Source organism: Empidonax traillii, unplaced genomic scaffold (genome assembly GCF_003031625.1).
Source record: "Empidonax traillii isolate 1590-97213 ecotype Southwest subspecies unplaced genomic scaffold, ASM303162v1 scaffold2:size4533513, whole genome shotgun sequence".
In the NCBI taxonomy this organism is placed as follows: Eukaryota; Metazoa; Chordata; class Aves; order Passeriformes; family Tyrannidae; genus Empidonax; species Empidonax traillii.
Window position 1 is genome coordinate 3,761,819 of NW_020955195.1, and position 18,730 is coordinate 3,780,548.

General features: G+C 40.3%; 1 protein-coding gene across 2 annotated transcripts in view; it reads left to right on the plus strand.

The window, feature by feature from the left end:
* GAK (cyclin G associated kinase) overlaps nucleotides 1-16,210 on the plus strand; it is a 69,034-nt gene extending 52,824 nt beyond the window's left edge. For both annotated transcript variants that reach the window (XM_027901758.1, XM_027901843.1), the window contains exons 22-28: nucleotides 124-294; nucleotides 6,432-6,566; nucleotides 6,900-7,019; nucleotides 9,524-9,736; nucleotides 11,147-11,295; nucleotides 12,873-13,049; nucleotides 14,701-16,210. In XM_027901758.1, coding sequence (XP_027757559.1) covers nucleotides 124-294; nucleotides 6,432-6,566; nucleotides 6,900-7,019; nucleotides 9,524-9,736; nucleotides 11,147-11,295; nucleotides 12,873-13,049; nucleotides 14,701-14,802 — 1,067 coding nt within the window. In that variant the 3' untranslated portion in view covers nucleotides 14,803-16,210. The remainder of the gene's footprint in view (nucleotides 1-123; nucleotides 295-6,431; nucleotides 6,567-6,899; nucleotides 7,020-9,523; nucleotides 9,737-11,146; nucleotides 11,296-12,872; nucleotides 13,050-14,700) is intronic.
* The last annotated feature ends 2,520 nt before the right edge of the window (nucleotides 16,211-18,730 follow it).

Sequence of the window (18,730 nt, forward strand, 5' to 3'; positions counted from 1 at the left end):
CTGCTGTGGTTACTATTGTGAACTTTGCTTTTTGTCTGTGCCCCCGGAGGAGTAAGGCTTTTTCAACTCTGTTTATTCTAAAATTTGTCATAAGATAACTTTTGTTTTCTGCTTTTCTTTTAGCTGATCCTTTTGATCCATTCACAATGTCATCAAGTTCAGAGAATCAAGCCCTGTCTGGTCCAGACCTCTTTGGGGACTTCCTTAATCCAACCTCAACACCTACACCAAATACAATTCCTTCCACACAAAGTTCGCTTCCACCTTCTTCCAGCTCAGATTTCTTAAATTTAGGTAAGTGTGCTTCTGGTGTTCTGTTTCTCAACAGTTTCTGCTGCTCTGTGTGTTTGTCTTTCAGCTTAGTCAAGGTGGATTAGTGTCTTAATAGACCCACTTGTTGTGATTGCTGTTTTTAATTAGCTCTCTGTTCTGGGAAAGCAGATACAAATGCACCAAGAAGCAAGGGGGTCCTGTATAATGTCATGCTGTTGTTTATGATGTGAGAGGATTTCTAGCATTGCTAGCCTTCTGGTAGGAGCTGGAGTTTCCTCTCAATGATCTTAGAACAGAGGGTACACAAACACCTCAAAACTTACTTTGTAGCTGACAGAATGCTATGTTGATTGTATTCGGATTTTAAAGATTTTTTTGGAAACCTTGGAAAAGAAATGAGTGAATCAAGTTATAGCATAACCAGTTCTTAAAATGCAAGCTGAGGCTAGCTTGGACCTTCTTGACCTGAATGCATTCTGGTAATATACTTACAAAGCACATTATGTAATGCTCTAATCTTATTTGTTTCATTTCTCTGAGGTATTCTTGGCGAAGCCTTTTCCTCGTGCATTTATTTTAAAATCTATTAATCTTTAAACAAAAAACTTTGTGATATGTTTGGTGTTCCTGTCATTCTTTGAAGAAAAACATACACTTGCAAAAATGGTGGAGTGGTAGAGCCACTTGTGTTGCAGATTTTTAGAGTCTGACTATGAAAGAAAAATGTGGGTTCTCTCCACAGGGATAGGAGTTGTGGTCAGTTTAGAGCTCTTCTCTGCTGCTGTCTCATCCCCACACTACTTCCATACTCCTGTGTAGATCCTTCCTACAGGATGCAGTCTTTCAAGAGCATGGGGCTCTGTAGGCTACAGTCCTTTAGGAAGAGACTGTCACAGGGACATGGGTCTCCCAGGGGCTGCGGCTCCATCCGGGACATGTCCACCTGTGTAAGGTGCTGTCCAGGCTGCAGTGTGGATATTTGTGCTACTGTGATCTTCCCTGCGTGTTGCAGGGGAATCTCTTCTCCAGCACCTGGAGTACCTCCTCCCTTTTCTTCACCACTGACCTGGGTATTTGCAGGGCTGTTTCTATCACGCTTCTCTTGCTTCTCTCACAGCTGCTGTGCAGCACTTTTTATCCTTTCTGAAATTTTTTTTTCCCAGAGACACCATTATCTACAGGCTCCTTTGTGTCCTTTGGTGGCTCTGTTGGAACTGACTGTGTCCAACACAGAGAATCCCTGGCCTCTCCTCACACTGCCTGCCACTTATAACCTGCAGGTAGTTAGGAATGGTGGTATCACATTCCTTATCCTGAATCCAGAGTGTTTTCTTCCCAGAGCTTATTGCCTGTGGCTCTGACTTGCTCCTCCTTGTTTAGCAGTCGGTCCAGTTGACCCTGCCCCTGAGAGATGCAGTCTGAGCATTGACTACAGACAAACTGGACAGAAAAAAAAATGCAGGATTTGTCTGACTGAGTTGAGGGCTTCCTCCTTGAAATTAAAGGTGTCCAGCTGATTGCCACTGTTATTGTCACTGCGTGAGGCTACCAAACAGATGATAGATTGTTTTTCTGCTCAGTAGAAGATCTGATCAATGTGGACCAGTGGAGTAACATCTCTACCAGGTTCTGAACCTTGAATGGGGCAACCCTGGGTGTTTGCACGGAGTGGGGAATGAGATGCTGGAAAGCAGTGCCAGGGAAAGGGCTCTGGGGGTCCTGGTGGATGGCAGGTTGAATCTGAGCCAGCAGTGCCCTGGCAGCCAGGAGGGCCAACCCTGTCCTGGGGGGCATCAGGCACAGCATCACCAGCTGGGCCAGGGAGGGGATTGTCCTGCTCTGCTCTGCCCTGGGGTGGCCTCACCTGGAATAGTACGGCAGTTTGGGGCACCACAATGTAAGAAAGATCTGAAGTTGTTAAAGAGTGTCCAAAGGAGGGCCATGAAGATGGTGCAGGGCCTTGAGGGGAAACCGTATGAGGAGCAGCTGAGGGCACTTGGTGAAGAGGAGACTGAGGGGAGACCTCACTGCAGCTACAACTTCCTTGTGAGGGGAAGCAGAGGGGCAAGCACCAGTCTCATCTCCGGTGACTAGTGACAGGACCCAAGGGAACTGCATGAAGTTGTGTCAGGGGAGGTTTAAGCTGGATATTTACAAAAAAATTCATCACCCAGAAGGGAGCTAGGCAGTGGAACAGACTCCCCAGGGCAGTGGTCACAGCAGCAGGCCTGACAGTGTTCAAGAAGCATTTGGACAACACTCTCAGGCACAGGGTGTGACTCTTGGGGTGTCCTGTGCAGGGCCAGGAGTTGGACTGCATGATCCTTGTGGTTCCCTTCCAACTCAGGATATTCTATGATTCTATGATCTCAGCCTCTAACTCACTATAGACCTCTGGAAATTATCTACCTGACCTGCTCAAAGCAGGGTCAGGTAGAGCAGGCTGTTCAACACCATGCCCTTGCTGATTTTTAGTATTTCCAAGGAGGAGGACTCTAGAGCTGGGCAACCTGTACCAGTGTGGGACCGATCTTACAGAAAAAATGTGCCCATTGAGTCTCGTCCTTCCATTGGGCAGCACTGAGAAGAGTCTGGCTCAGTCTTTTTTTGTTTCTTCACATTAAGTACTTTCACACATTGATAAGGTTGCCCCCATTTCTTGTTTTCCTGAAGTTAAACAATACCAGCACCCTCAGCTTGTCCTCATGTCAGAGAGGAGACAGAGAACCCTTACATGTATTAAATTGAAGTTAGAAAGTAAAAAAAAAAAAAAAAGAGCGAATTTCTGCTCTCTAAATGTTTACCTGCAACTTTAAGGAGACCACCATCACTATTCAGCTGTTAGTAACATTTGAGCAAGTACAGACAAAAAAGGAGGAATATTTTTACATCTGACTTCAATGCTTACTTTTTATGCTTACTCTTTCTGATTTTGCTTGCACCTGGTAAATCCGTTAGGTTACCTGCTGTTTTAATGTGGCTTCTGGAGATTTCTGTCAACATAGGGAAAAGAAAAAGTGCTGATTTTCCCTTTAGTCTGTTATAAAGTGATTTCCTACTATTTCTCTGTGGCCATGCAATCTTTATTGAAGTGGAGGAATTGGCTTAACACTTCATGCTGCTTTATCTTTCAAATGGTAGCTTTTCTATGTGTTTCGCTGAAATGAAGTATGTATTTGAGCCCTTAGCTTTCCATCTAGTTACAGGTATCAATTTTATCAATGAAGTTAGGAATATTAATAGTTATATTGCTTTTAATATGAATGTGGTAGTAAAAAGACATGATCGCTAGAAACTTGAAAAGAAGGGACAAATGAGAGAAGAACTGTGTTAAGTGAGCAAAAGAAAGTGAAGACGTGAGGTTATTAAAGTGAGAAACAATTTTAAACTCACTAAAAATAAATTAGTAGTAATGCCAGTGACCATTCAAAGTAAGCTGTAGTAATTACATTTGTTGAATTTACTGTTGTAGCAGTAATAAGTGTCTAGAATCAGATTTTAGTGATGTATTTCATTGGCAGTAAACTATTACTAAACCTCTATAGATACCTATAGTGTTTCAGTGAACACAAGTTCAAGAATTAGAATTTTAGCCTTGTATTTGTCAAATGTGGCTTGAAATTTAAAATCGTAGAACTTTTAAAAGGAAAGACAGTTCTTAGAGAATACCTGGTCTGGTAAGGCATTCTGACCTGTAATAGGAAACTGTTGCACAGTTGCTGCTAAACAGCCACATATTAACAAGGTAATTTAATTTTTTCTTGAATTCCCAAGTAGCAGGTCATCTTTAATGCAGTCAAGTCAGGAATGTATTTCCCTCTGTGAAAATGAACTAATTTGATCAAAAGAAACCCGAGTGACCAGTGTAGTCTTCTTCCAAGCAGAAGCTAGTTTCTGTGACAACTTGTGTTCTCAGACAGGCTTTAGACAAGGTTAAAAAAACCTTGCATCATACTAAACCAGCCTCTCGGTTCGCAGAAAATCCCGTTGTCTTCTGTGATTAAAGGATTTCCTGTGGAGATGACAAGTTAAATAAAGAAAACCTTGTGTGAAGTTGTGTGCAGGATATAGTAAAATGCAGGTCTCTTATTTTGGAAAGCTGGAAAGTGTGATCTGATTACCACCAACTTATTTTTACATCTTAGCTTGGCTTGAGCAGTGTTAATAAAGAAATAGTTCTTTGCCCTGACCTTGATGTTAAAAATCTGATGTGATGCCCAGGTTTGTACACCTAAAAAGAACATAGCACAAGAATGAACAGTTTCAGGAGTAATATGTTAACTATTCAGTGTTTTTCTGATGAAAATGTAGTGGATGTATGTGAGCTCTTACTATTAATAGTGAATTTACTGCTGTTCACAGCAGCAGGCTACTTCCTGCTTAGTTCAGACTGGGGGAGGAGATCAACTTGACTGCTCTTAAGCCAGCAGTTATAAAACAGCTGATTTCCATGGTGTGTTCTCAATCTTTCAAAAGTAGTTTCAACCGTAGTTTACTTTTATTCTTATTTCTCTCAAGTCAGTTTTATAACAGTTAATTTCATATGTGGTTGTTAATTTTCTTATGCCTCTGTAAAAAAAACCTCTGATAGCAGAGGTTGTAAGCCAAAACAATTTCTAGCCTAAAAATTGATACTTATAATAATTCAGGGCTGCTTACATGGCCCCTGGGAGGGGCATATAATTGAACAAATTTCTAAACTGATGAATAGATGGTGCTGGATACTCTGAGATTTACAACCAGTGGCACTGCTGTTTTAGCAGATAGCTGGGGTCCTGAGTACTGAGGCAAATATATACTGTTTCTCCCATCGTTTCAGAGGCAGGGAGGTGAAGCTGAAGCCCTGGAGAAAGGGCTGGACATGGCAGGTACTTCTTGCGTTTTATTCTGATGTTTTCCTTCCCATGCATCAGAGAGTACTGATGAAATACAGGCTCTTGGCAGATATTTGTTGCAGAGTATTTGATGTATTTACAGCTGTAAGATCGAAGTATAAGTAGTATTTAATAATATATAGTAATACAGTGGATTGAGGTACTAGAGGGGATATTTAATTTGCTTGTAATAGTTTCCTCAATTAGGAGGATTATTATCAATATTCAGAATATAAAGTTGGGAAGCTAAGAAGTGAAAGGCTGTGATGTAGTCATCAGAACATTCAAAGCCTCAAAATGTCACTGTTTTTGTAAGGATGGCTGGGCTAACTTTCCACTTGCCATGTCTTTGAAGTGTCTTACAACGCTACTGAATGTTTTGATCTTACTGAAATACAGCCAGTTCTTGTAGCACTGACTGTTGTCGTAGCATTGAAACAGAGGTTACATTTGAGAGCTGTCCTGCTTCACTGTGAGTCTCCACGAGCTGAATGCTCAGAGCTGCTGAGGAATGCAGCTTTGAGTGTTCCACACCCAGGGCCTCCCACTCCGAGGATTGCTCACCACATACTGGTGTGTGAGTGAGCAACTGGGGAATCACCTGAAAATGCCAGAGATGGCAGTTATAACCTCCTGTTGGATGCCACACTTCCTAGGAGTTAGTGGAAGCACCCTTGCCTCCTTTTGAATAGGACTTTTGTTGCCTGTGTTTAGATGGCAAGGTAGTTTCGCATATTGAAAAGTGTCTTTTAACCATGGAGCTAGAGATTCTCAATCTTCTCCCAGGAGAGATCTGTCTTCCTCTTATTAATTGTGTGGGTTTGTTCATGTATTGCACCTGAGAGGGCTGTTAGTTGGTCAAGAGCTCCCTTTGTCACAACAGGCTGGAGTTGGGCAAACCTGCAGTTCGAAGTGACCTGGCTCCACCTGTGTAGGACCCAGGGTGTGCTAAGTGATAAAGAACACTATTCATGAGGCACTGCTGCTTTCTGACCTTAGCCTTTTGCATGGGAGACCTAAGCTGTTAAATTCATGGCATTGCCTGTGCATGAAAATACCTTATCTATGAAGTGTGCGGGGTGCTTTAAATATAAACGAAGGAATTCCAGTGATAAACCCCTTCTGAGTCCTGTTTGACTGCATAGCTGTGTTAACGAGACATTTGAGCAAGCTGTGTAACTGACCATTGTAGTAGACAGTGTGGTACCCATTCTGTTGGTATTACCAAAATATCCATGATTGTGATGGTTTTCTTAAAAAAAAAAATTCATTTTTCTTCTATAGGGAGTTTGGCACCAGAGCCACCTAAAATATCATCTTCTACGAGCCAACCAGATCTCTTGAGTGGATGGGATTCTTGGGCAGATTCCTCAACAACCAGCAGTGTAGCGTCACCACAGCTGAAGCCTGTTAGTGAAGGTACTATAAAATTAAATTTTTCCATTAGAGGGAATAAGGAATACTCCAGACTTGGTCATTTTAGTCACTTGACACTGCTGAACATGTCTTCATGCATTTTTTGCTTTGTTGCTTAAATGATGCTTAGATAAGGCACATGTGTAGTTCTTCAGATTTAAGTTCAAGACAGAGGAAACAAATAGTTTCAATTCTATATAGTAATGGTGATTCTTGTCATGGTGATGAAGCAGAATGTAGGGGAGGTTTGCACAAGGTGTTCTGGAAATAGGGCTTTTATTAATTCTCTGAATTTCCAAATAGACCATGTACATCATACATCTTCTTATTATACAGGACAAGCTTTCACCACGGGGAGCCAGTCTGGTGTGTCTTCAGGTCTGTCTTTCAGCCAGGCGAAATCTCAGAACTTAGATCCTTTTGCTGATCTTGCCAATCTTGGATCTGGTCTTCCAGGTAAGATCTTACTTTTGAGAGACTATACTTAATGCCCCTACTTTTTTATTTGCTTCTTGTGCAAACAAATGTTACTGATAGCCTATAAGGAAAGTGTTTCCTTTTAATTGTTAACAACCAGCTTGAGGTAACTGCTGAGACCTGATGAATAATCAGAAAAGATTGAATTTTACAGATACTGTGTGCAACATCCAGAATAATATTTCAGAAGAAACTGCAGCTGTGATCTAGAGGCAGTAAAAATACTTAATGCTTCAGAATCTAGTTGAGATGGTAAGAGAAAACAGAAGGTGCTAATTCAGTAACTGAACCTGAGGTTTCTTGTCTAGCATTGATTAGTACTGTGCTTGAAGGGTATGAAATGAAAGGTGGATTAAACTAGTTAAATTTGTTAGTTCCAAAGTGACAGTTGTTTTCCTGTAATTATGTACTTTTCTTTGAATTCAGGCTCTGCTGCTCACCTCTGTCAGGTTCGTAAGATGAGCACAAATCACACCTATACGTGTACACAAGTGCCAGTTGCAGTGGTGGGCACAAGGTGTTACGGAAGATGAGACAAAACGCGGAGTTACACTTGTTCCAGGATGTTACACTCACCTGAAGTTCAGGAATTAGCTCTGCAACGTTCTCAAACAGTGGGAAAATGAAGGGCAGCAAAAGGAACTGAGATTCTTTCATTTCAGTGCCCACACTACCATAAATGTGACCAGCTGCCAAGAGTACAGGGAAGGATTCAGAACAGCCTAGTGTTGCTGAATTGCAGAAACGTGTTTTTCCCTTAGCTTGTTGCTGACGGAGGTTTTACTCTGCTGCCCTGGCAGTTAGCAAGTTATTGACTTGAGTGCCAGTGAAATTATCCTCTAGAAGCACAAGGTAACAGGCAGTGTTTGACTTGTTTATGTGGCTTGTGCATAATCACGTGCAGAAGCAGAGGCTGGTTGGCAGCAACCAATTTACAAAAATTTTCAAGTTTAATAATTCAGGTCAATACAGACTTGTTAAATCTACAGATAGTGTGACAGTAAAAAAAAAAAAAATTTTTTTTCTTTAACTTGAAGATGCAGGTGTAGCACACACTGAATCCAGTGGAAGAAATGGAACTGATTTTAGCAGGACTTAGATCAATTCGTTAGTCTTTCAGTTAACTTTCAATAGGAAAAAGGACTGCATTAAAAAGTAGCCAAATGTCACTGTCCTGGTTAACGTTCTCAGGCCTGAAATGAATTTTCAAGGCATTATAAGAACTGGAATTCAGACTGTTGTTTCTTTCATAGGAGTTTTTTGGACTCCACATACAAGTCATTATTCTGGAAGAGAATTTATGGGAGTGCAAGCTGCTTAAATGTGAATGCTATATAAAAACAAAAGAAGCAATAGCTAAAGGTAGTTAAAAGCAGTGTATTCGGGTAGTGGCAGGATACCAGTTCTGTTCTGTGCCAGTTGGTGTCATCATGCTCTTCTTTTCTAGGAATGGTCTTGTATAAGGAAACAGGAGTGTGGTGTTGAAAGGTTTCTGTGAATAGTGAGGCACTGGCTTGCCCTGCAGGAAGAATTTGGTACCCTTGAAGACTGGAATAATGAATGCAGAATGCTTTGAAAGAATAGTAGGAAGAGATAACTTTTCAGAGTGCAGCACCATGTACTCTGACTAGTAAAGATTTTTTTTGTGAATTTTACAAGTTATAAGTGACTGCAATTGAGTGCTTTCCTAAAAAAAAAAAAAAAAATCCAGTAAATTCCTGGATTATATCAGGTGTTGTATTGAATACTAGATTTTATCAGGTGTGGTATTTAAAGCTATAGTAAAGAATCTCATACATGGCCCTGGGGAAGACATTCTCTTGTGCAAGTTATAGCTATCAGCAGCAGCTAAAAAAGAGAGCTATCAAGGGAGCTGAAGTGTGAGGAAACAGTTTTGAAAGAGCAAACTGAGTTTATATTGCTATGAATACCCAGAGGAGCTTGGCCTGTGCCATGCTGGGATGATTACATCAGCGTCTCCTGCAGTGATTTTTTGACTCCTGTGTGATATTCCCTGTGAATCTTTCTTAAACAGTGGTCCAAGAAATACTGGAGACTTTGAAAGCATTACTTTGAAAATATTCTCAATATGCTTGCTTTGTTTGGTCATGTGATTAGTTACTGATTGTCTTCTGCATATTAACAAACATGGGGAGGCACAACTACTGTCACAGCCAAATTATCTTCTGGTCTGACACATGCCTGGCCCATCAGACAAGAGTGGATGCGTCTGCTGAAGATGGCATTTGAGAACTTGAGTTGTAAGAGGCTGGAAGACTTTCAGTCTCTAGTTCCTGCTATCCAAGTTACTTGTTAATGAGGCTCTTTTAACTTCATTTTACTCACAATTTTCTGTTACGTTTTCTCGTGTATCGTGGTATCACTGTGAACTATGTGGTTATATGTTAAGACTAAACTGTTTTACTTGTAATAAACAGGTGACGGACACCAAACTGAACAACTAACTTAGTATTTATTTTTAGGTTCCTCCAGTGGTGGACTCTTGGGTAGTGGATTTAGTCAGAAGACTCCTCCATCTCAGAAGCTGGGAAATCAGTGGCAGAAATCCCCCAAACCACCAAGTACTTCGTGGCCCTCTCAGACTAAATCCAGCACAGCAGCTAAGCCCAACTACACAGTAAACTTGAGTGTTATTGGAGGACGAGAAGAAAGAGGAGTCAGAACCCCAAGCTTCGGTAAGTTTTGTGAATCTGTTACTTACAATGACCCGTGTGAAGTTACCTGCAGAAGCTCTTGTGCCTCCATATTTTTATTTACATTTAGGTTGTATCTAGTAGAAAACAGAAAAATGGGAGTTCTTGGCAAATCTGGTATTCTCCTTTTGCAAAGCTGTCCTGGTGTATAACAGAGACGAGGTGATGATGCCCCAGATATGTGCAAGTTTGGGCATAAAGTCTCAACTCTACTTTTACTCACCCACATGAACAGTGGTTTTGTACCACTGGGTTTAGAAAGGTAAATTTGATCTATCTGGGGAGAGATGGTTGAAAATGTTTCGTGTTAGTTCATCTGTGATACACAGGGAAAGGGAGGCAACATTATTTGGAGCCCAAAAATAGTACTTGCTCTTGAGAAAGATTGAAGGTAAACTTACTGGAAATTCTTGGGTTTCAAACAGATATGGAGGCAGGACTAGATGGAATCATACTTGGAAGTAGTCCTTTAAGATTCTCCAACTGAATAGGCAAACCTAGAGTTATAGGGATGGGTGTGGCCTCTTCTACATCAATTTTCTTGGAAAATTTTATTTTCCTGGTGTGTTGGTATTAGGATTATGCCTCCCTTTAACTGGCATACAAATGAACAGTAGATACTTTACTTTGAAATGATTCTGTTGGTCTGTGCCTGGAAAGAAGAGACAGGATGGAGAGGCAGAGGGCACAAGTTGCAGCATGTGGAAGCCTGTAGAACAAGGCAAGAAAATTAATTAGTATGATGAAATGTTGAAGTGGAATGTTGTAGTTCCTCTCTCTTGAAAAGAGATGGATCTCACCTGGTCAGAGATCTGAGAAATGAACCTATTTGTCCCTGTTTTGAGGGAAATTGGACTAGATAACATCCAGAGGCCTCTTCAGAATTCAGTTATTCTGTAGTTCTCTGAAATGTGCTGGTTCTATAATGAATATTCATGTTGGTATTGTATCTCTTCACTATTCTGTGTCAGTTTCAACATTTTAGATGTTGACTACGCACTTGTAACTAGAGTGTTGAATATATGGTCACTTCAAAAACTGCTGCATAGCAATTGGAATTAACTTACAGTGGAAAAATGGAACCGTTTCCAAAATCATGAACAGATGGATGTGTGCTCCCCCAAGCCTACTCCCATTTTAAAAAAAAAAGAGGGCATGCAAGTGTTCAGTCAGGTGGATGCACACGAGCTTCTGTTCTGTTGGACTGAAAGCTTGTCAGTGATCTCTTTTATTCCTGTCCTTCTATTAGTCTTGTGGAGTTTATCAAGCCACTGAAGAATATTTATCATGGCAGTGGTACATGCCAGGCGTGTGTATCTGAGTGCCATATACTTCCCCCATTAATGTATTCTCCTATGTAACTTTTTATTTAATATTCTTCTCCTTTCTTAGGTCAAAAGCCAAAAGTTTCAGAAAATGACTTTGAGGATCTCTTATCCAATCAAGGATTTTCAGCGAAATCTGATAAAAAGGGACCAAAGACCATTGCTGAGATGAGAAAACAGGAAATGTCTAAAGATATGGACCCCTTAAAGCTCAAGGTTTGTTTAACAGTGATTTTGATTTAAGTGAAAATCTGATCTTAGCAGAAGGATACAATGACTAACAGAGGAAGTAATAGCCATAGCATAACCCCAGAGGGTTAAATGCAGCCACTTGGCCTCCACCCACTGAGGTGGGGCAGGGAGGAGAATCGATGGAAATAGTAAAACTCACATGTCGAGATAAAAATGGTTTAATAATTGAGAAATAGTGAAAAAATAAAATAGAACAGTAGACTGGACTGGGCTGGAATAATAACAATAGTAACAATAATAATTTAAAAGAGAGAGAGGAATAAAGCCCAAGAGACACTAGAGATGCACAATGCAATTCCTCACCCCTGCTGATCAGTGCCGAGCCTGTCCCCGAGCAGCAATGGGCAACCTGCAGTTAAATCCCCCCCAGTTTGTGTACTGGGAATGATGTACTGGGTATGATATGGAATATCTCTCTGGCCTGTTCAGGTCAGCTCTCCTGGCTGAGCTCCCTCCCAGCTTCTGCTGTACCTGCTCACTGGTAGAACATGGAAAACTGAAAAGCCATTGTCTCAGGGGAAGCACCACATAACACACTAATGTTTTAGTTGCTGCTGTCACTACTAAAGCCAACTGCCCAGCTACTAGGGAAAAAAATTAATTCTATCCCATTCTGATAAAACAGAATGAAATTTTATCTTTATTTAAATCATATGGCTGTACAATAATTAGCATGACCAAGCGTCAGCTGGCAATGAAGTAGCAGTGATAACAGCACAAAAATGTATGGATGGAATGCAAATTTCTGCTTCCTTCAACTAAATCTGGAGAATTAAGGAAGGAGTTTTCTTGTCGAACTCCCATTTCTTCAAGCTAGAACGGCTCTTTAGTGTTCCCATAGGTGTCCTTGGACAATGTGGATTTAGCTGATGATACAAAACTATGCTTTAAAAAACAGGGAGGTGAGAATAGCTGTCTTCAGGGTGACCACATACTTGCATTTAACTGGTTAACAAGTGCTACTACTGCCCTAAGAAATTACTTGGAGATGCAATTCTGGAAGTAAGCTATATAACCAATTTGAGAGGTGTTACCTGATCAGCTGTTCAGATTATTTTACTGCATTACACGTGGATAGCATTACATAATAATATACTTTCAGTTTCGTAGCCTTTAGGGTGTTTTAGAAATGTTTGTAAAAGAAGTAAAAATTTGAGTAAATTAATCTTGCGCCCTGCCAGGGACAAGCTTAATGTAATTTGAATGTAGTATCTAATTCTAACAGATGTTTTTAATTACTCCTGGCAATTCCCTTGTCATTATTTTCACAGAGGTTTGTAATATGTAACTACCTCAGTAGTTTTTCTTGCAATGACTGAATTTCTGCAATAAACTGAAAACAATTAACTACTCCCGAGTGGGAGATGCAAAGTTTCACTTTTGGGTGGCTAAGACAGTTGAACTTGGGAACTGAGTGCAGTAAGAGAACTGTACTTGAGTCTTAAAATTGTAGTCATGCACAGAACGAGGGTTATGTCTCTAGATAGGCTGAGAATCCTTTCAGTGCTGCATTCAGCTCTGTATATTCTGATTTTTTCCAGATTCTTGAATGGATTGAAGGAAAGGAGAGAAATATCAGAGCATTAATATCCACTCTTCATACAGTGCTTTGGGAAGGGGAAACTAAGTGGAAACCGGTCAGCATGGCAGATTTAGTAACTCCTGAACAAGTAAAGAAGTACTACAGGAAAGCAGTCCTTGTAGTTCATCCAGATAAGGTGAGTGTGTTCCTCTGATCTTCTTTACCTTAGAGGGAATACAAACTGCTTTTACCACACCACACTAGCCACTGGAAAATGCTTTGCTTCTTGATCAGCACCCTCGGTGCTCTTCACTTTGCTTCCATTGTCTTCTGAACGTGGTGTCCTGCTGCATTCTGGCAGTACAGGATTTTTCTTGTTGTCCTGACCCAGGACAGGATTCGATGGGTAAGCATGAACAAATGGAACATCCTGTGAAAGATGTACTGAGCACCAAAGTCGGTTATGCTGGATTCTGACTGCAGGCAGGTTTAGTGCTGCCTAGTGGAGTCTGCCTTGTATCTGTCAGCTGATATTTTGGGTCTTCTAGGACTGTGCACCTGTAAATGGGGGCTTGGAGGCTGCCATAGCAAAACCATTGGGAAAAACCTGCTGAACCTTGTTTACTAAACATTTTTTTACTAGGAAAAGTAAACTTTAATAGAGTAAACCAATGATCAGATGAGAAGTGTGTGATAAGTGTGATATTCCAGTAGTCTTTCTAAAATATTTAATGCATTCCATGGTTTGTTAGCCTTCCAGTGTATCAAGGTAGCTTCTTGTTCTAAGCTATTGCACTGAGCTGTATTTTAGATACAAATATAAGCACTGAGTATACCTGTTTGAATTTTCAGGCTTGCCATCACTGGTGGTTCAGTGAGCAGTAGTCTCAATCCTAGGTCGTCATGTGTTCATAACAGAAAAAAAAGAACACATTCTTTGGGGTTTTTTCTCCCCCAATCCTTCAGTATTCTTGTCTATGTGGCTTCTTTCACCTTTGGGGTGGGGTTTTTTTTTGGTGTTTTCTGTAGCCCCCTCAGTGCATCACTGTCAGATCACAGTTCTCTTTGAGGCACAGTCTTCTTTCTTGTTTATTTTTTCTGCCGCTTATCCATTAAAGCACCCTCCAAAAGAGCTGTTAAAGTACTGCAGCTGGCAAGAGCTAAGCAGGAGGTGAAGGAGAAGGATACTGGAAAGGGCTCTGAGGTTTCCTTTTTGTGTTGGAAAGAACCTGGTAAAATAATTCCTCCTCTGGGAGTGGATCTCTATCAACCACGAGGGTTGGGTTGGGTTGGCCCAGAGTCAGGGCTGCTGTGAAACAGGCAGGGAATCGTGAGCATGCTGTCCTTGAGTGTGGAAGCAAATGCACAGGGAGTGCAATGTCATTCATGTTGAATCTTAACATCAGTGACAATCAGCAACAGGTTTTTCTCCAGAAAATCCCATCCTGAAGGAGTTGTCTTAAAACGTACTCAAATTTTATCCTTGTGCACTACTGCAAGCTGTCTCAGGAAGCAAATGCAGAAGTTACTTATTTGATCCTTCAAGTAATAATAACTACAACTTTTTTGTGGAAACAGCTTTGAAAACTGTTTTTAGCTAAGTGTCAGTTATTTATGAATTTCACTCCAATCTTGAATATAACGTAAGGAATCCAAGGGCTTGGCTTTGCATAAAATACTTGTGGCAAGCTCTGGATAAGGCTGGAGAGAGTTCTGTGTCTGCAAAGTTACGTTCGCAAGTCAGTCTAAAGTTGTCGAATAAGAGGGCAAATACAGGAGTGGGATCTTTTCTAAGTCACCTAATTCCTGATATTTGTATGCCTGTGATGTGTTCTGTTTGTTTTCAGGCCACGGGACAGCCTTATGAGCAATATGCCAAAATGATCTTCATGGAATTGAACGACGCGTGGTCAGAGTTCGAAAACCAGGGATCGAAGTCCCTTTTCTAGAACTTCACCTCTCACAGAACTGCTTCCAGAAACTGGAGCTGAGCATTGTTGTGACTTTATGGCGCCTGTGATTTATGAAGCGCTTTTTTTCCATGATTTCAGCGCAGTTTCTAGTCATGCACTTAAACGTGGGGATGTATTTTGTAAGATGTAGAGTACAAAGCATTACGTAGATCCATTAAGAAAAAAAAGCTGCTCAGTACCTGTAGAAATCACAATCTGGGAGTGAAGATTTCTCTTCAGTTTTATATATGAGAAATAGAGTTTTAATGAAGCTAAATAATTTCTGGTATAGTAGTATGACTTATAAACCATTCCAACTTCATTGATCTTTGCTGTACCTCTACCTTCCCAAATTTGTCTGTTACTTCGAGTAGTTTTGTGATTCAACTTTGATATTTGGTGCCTGTCGCCTTCTTCAAAGTGCTGTAGTTAGCAGCAGTGAATTTGCTTGGCTTATCTCAAACCTGAGGGTGTATATTTTCATCTCTATTTTATGTAATCAATCTGATAATCATTCTGTAAATAATGTTTTCTGGCAATACCTGTGTTCCTTACAATAAAGTAACAGTTGTCTAGCCAAAAAGGCCCCAGATGAGGGGAAATCAGACAGGGTTGTTCTTGATATTTACTTTTTTCTTTTTCTTTTTTTTTTACGTATAATGAATCTAGAAACAAATCTTGAGTTTAAGGTCTGCATGTTCCTGCTGTTTTGTTATTTATTATAAGGCAGTAATCTGACCTGTGTGTATTTTCCTGGTTCTTTAAATGGTGTCTCTTGCTTCTGATTTCAGTGAAACGTTCCTTCCATTGCACTTCAGATACTCTGATAGACATAATGTTATTCTGAAACTTGAAGTGTAAGCACAAATGTTTTACTGTGCATTGATTTGTCTGAGTGAGTATTACATTACCTGTTATCATCTGGAGAGCATTTTAAGTGCTTTAACACATTTTGCTGCATGTCTGAAGTTCTGTGTTTTTGAGATGTGCATGGCATCCCTGTATGTGAAAACATGGGGTATATTTGTTGCATTTCTGCTCACCTACCTTCCCTGCACTGCCTAGTGCAAGATGAGTGGAGACACAACTCGATAACAAAACTTCCTATGTTTTCTCATCGCTATCTGGAAGGCACTTCCTCACTAGTGCTGGGGTGGATGAATGCAAATGACCAATGACTGTTATACTCTGTGTAATAAAAAATGCGATTTTCATATCAAGTTTGAAAATACTGAACATTAGTGCTGGAGCATTAAATCTGTGGCAGCAGTCTCTTGATTCAGTAGAGTTGGGCATTCAAGGGGATATTTTGGTCATCTTGCCTTTTTGTACGAGAGGGAGGCTGTATCATTATCAGAGGTAACTGTTCTGCTGAGTAGCAGCATCTGAACAGAAAACTCGAGATTCTAATGCCACCTAAACAGGGTGTTGGATGAGATTTTCCACTGCCACACCAGCCCAAGAGCTGATGGGTTAGAGACCTGCGAGCGCAGGTTGCAATTTATAGTCTCTAAGCTCTGATCCAACACAGTTACTTATTAACCTCTCTTCAAAGGTTTTGTGTATATTTGCGTATATATTCAGCTGCTGTGATTTTTTTTTTTTTTAATTTCTTTTTAAAGATGAAGCTAGGATCAGTTATGGATCAGAAAGTTTATATATTACTCATAGCTACAGTTGTATTTCAGTTCCTGCTTTGAAGCAGTTTTAAGTCTCAGTAGATTTCTTCATAGAAGTATGTAACTTGCTGTCTGATTTAAAGTAAGAGTTAATCTTTTTGCCTTGGGACAGTTCATTAACTCTTTGTGTATGTGTTTTGCATCTGTGGAAATTAAAGGCTTCTGCTGGTAGGGGTAGTTTTGTGGGAGACCTGCACGGCTCTTCACAGTTCTAGGGCAAATGCTATCTAGTAATGGGTTTAAAAAGACATATACAAATTGACTTTGACTGCAGCCCCAAATGCAGCTGAGAAAGAAAGCTTTGAGTAAGGAAGAACTATTTCAAAACCCCATGTTTGCACATACAGGAGACCTAATTTTGAGGCACACATTTTTAATTACTCCTTTATTGAAATAGGTGTTTAAAAAGTTAAAACCCGAGAATTTGGAGGAAGATACCTTCCTCTGCTTTGTGTATTTGGTAGCATTTTCTGGATGATGTCTACATAAATCTGCTTTTTATTTCTCTGCTCTTGCTTGCAAAAGTTTCATCAGAGAAGAAACTTAGATGTGATTTTAAGTGAGCAGGGAAACATGAATGCAAGTGTCTTGTCTATAATTGAAGATATCTTGAGATTGAGCCTCTCTTTTTAAAATTATGGAAAATCATGAAGTTTGGCTCTGGGTTCTTGCAGGAGCTGTTGGATAATTACTGAAATTTTGGTTGGGTTGACAGAACAGCTCAACTTACTGAGCTCAACTCAACCAAGATGGCTTAGTCATCTCTGATTCTCAATGGGGGACCTGCCTGATTTGCTCTGTCCTGCTCTTTTCTATGTAGTTGAATTTTGCTGCTAAGATTCTGGCAGAGGCTCAGTTTGGTAAACCTTTGAATCTTGAAACTATTTCAGGTAGGGCTTGGTTTTCTTTTTTTTTTTTTTTTTTTTAGGTGACTGTGTCATTTAGCTGTGTTGCATACAAGAATGCAAAAAAAAATGGGGATTTCAGTAAGGCTCTGTAAGAAAACTATAATTTGAAAATTTAAAAAAAAATAAAAATTCAAGTGATGACTATGAATGCAATAAACTGAAGTTTTGTTTTCTGTGGAACACAAAGCAGCATGAGGACCACTAAAGGTATTTCTGAGTGTTAGGCTTATATGTTAAATTTTTTAGTTATGAGAACCTGGAAAAGGGAAATTAGAGTAAATTTCATATAAACATATATTGAGTCTTAATGTTGCTTTTAAAGGAGATGGTCATTTGGAAGAAAAGTCTAGCAGTTCTCTTTGAATTAATCTTAAAATAGTAATAAAAAATGGTAGAAAATTTGGGAATAAGGGCTTTTCAACCTTCTGCATACTCTGTACTGTACTTTATTGTTAATTGTCTGTGCTGTAGGGAATTGGACTGCACTCAAATGATTACACACACATTTCACTGGGGCCATATTCTTAGTGTCCACAAGCTGAAAGGCTTTTAGAACAGGCTACCAAAAAAAAAAAAAAAGGCTCATCAGAGACTTGACTGGATTCTCTCTTTGCTTAAAATGTGTATTTTCAATTCATGCTTACTGTTCATTGCACAGTTAAGTTTTGAAGTGTTGAAGTGATGCCCTGAAAGCTGGACTTCTTTTACATCTGCATCTGCCGACAGCAGAGTTTGAGGCTGAGGTAACTGGGTTCTGCCAGTGGGGTGGCACCTGAGCCTGCCAGGCTTCGCACGCCGTACTTGGAATTCTGTGGTGAAGAAACCTCCTTGGCTCTTGCAGCAAATCATGGTGCCTTCTCACCCACGCTGGTCATTCCTCTCTCTGGTAACAACCACTGACTAATGCAGTGCATCTGTTTGCGGCCTACCAGGGTCCAGTTTTTAAAAATAATTAGGTTGACGTGGTTATGGCAACAGAGAAAGGAAACAAAGCAACAGATTAAAGGAAGAGTAGAGAAGAACACCTAGGCTCTAAACTACATCTGAAATAATGTTTTGTAAAGTCTCTCTTCATTGACCTGCTCCCACCTACCTCTGCTAAAGACAGGGCTGGACTACTAGAGAAAACCTGGTTTGTAGCCTGCTTTTCCATGCTGCTGACTGAGTGTAGCAGGCGGCAGTACCAAGTCTGGCTTTCCTTTTTTTTTCTTTTTGTTTCCTCAGAGGTTTCTATAAAGCGGGGTTTATAAAATAATAGGACAGGTTTCCACTAGTTCTTTTTTAAATTAAATTGCTTGTTACATTGCTGTTAGATCTGGAGGGTCAGGCATAACTTTA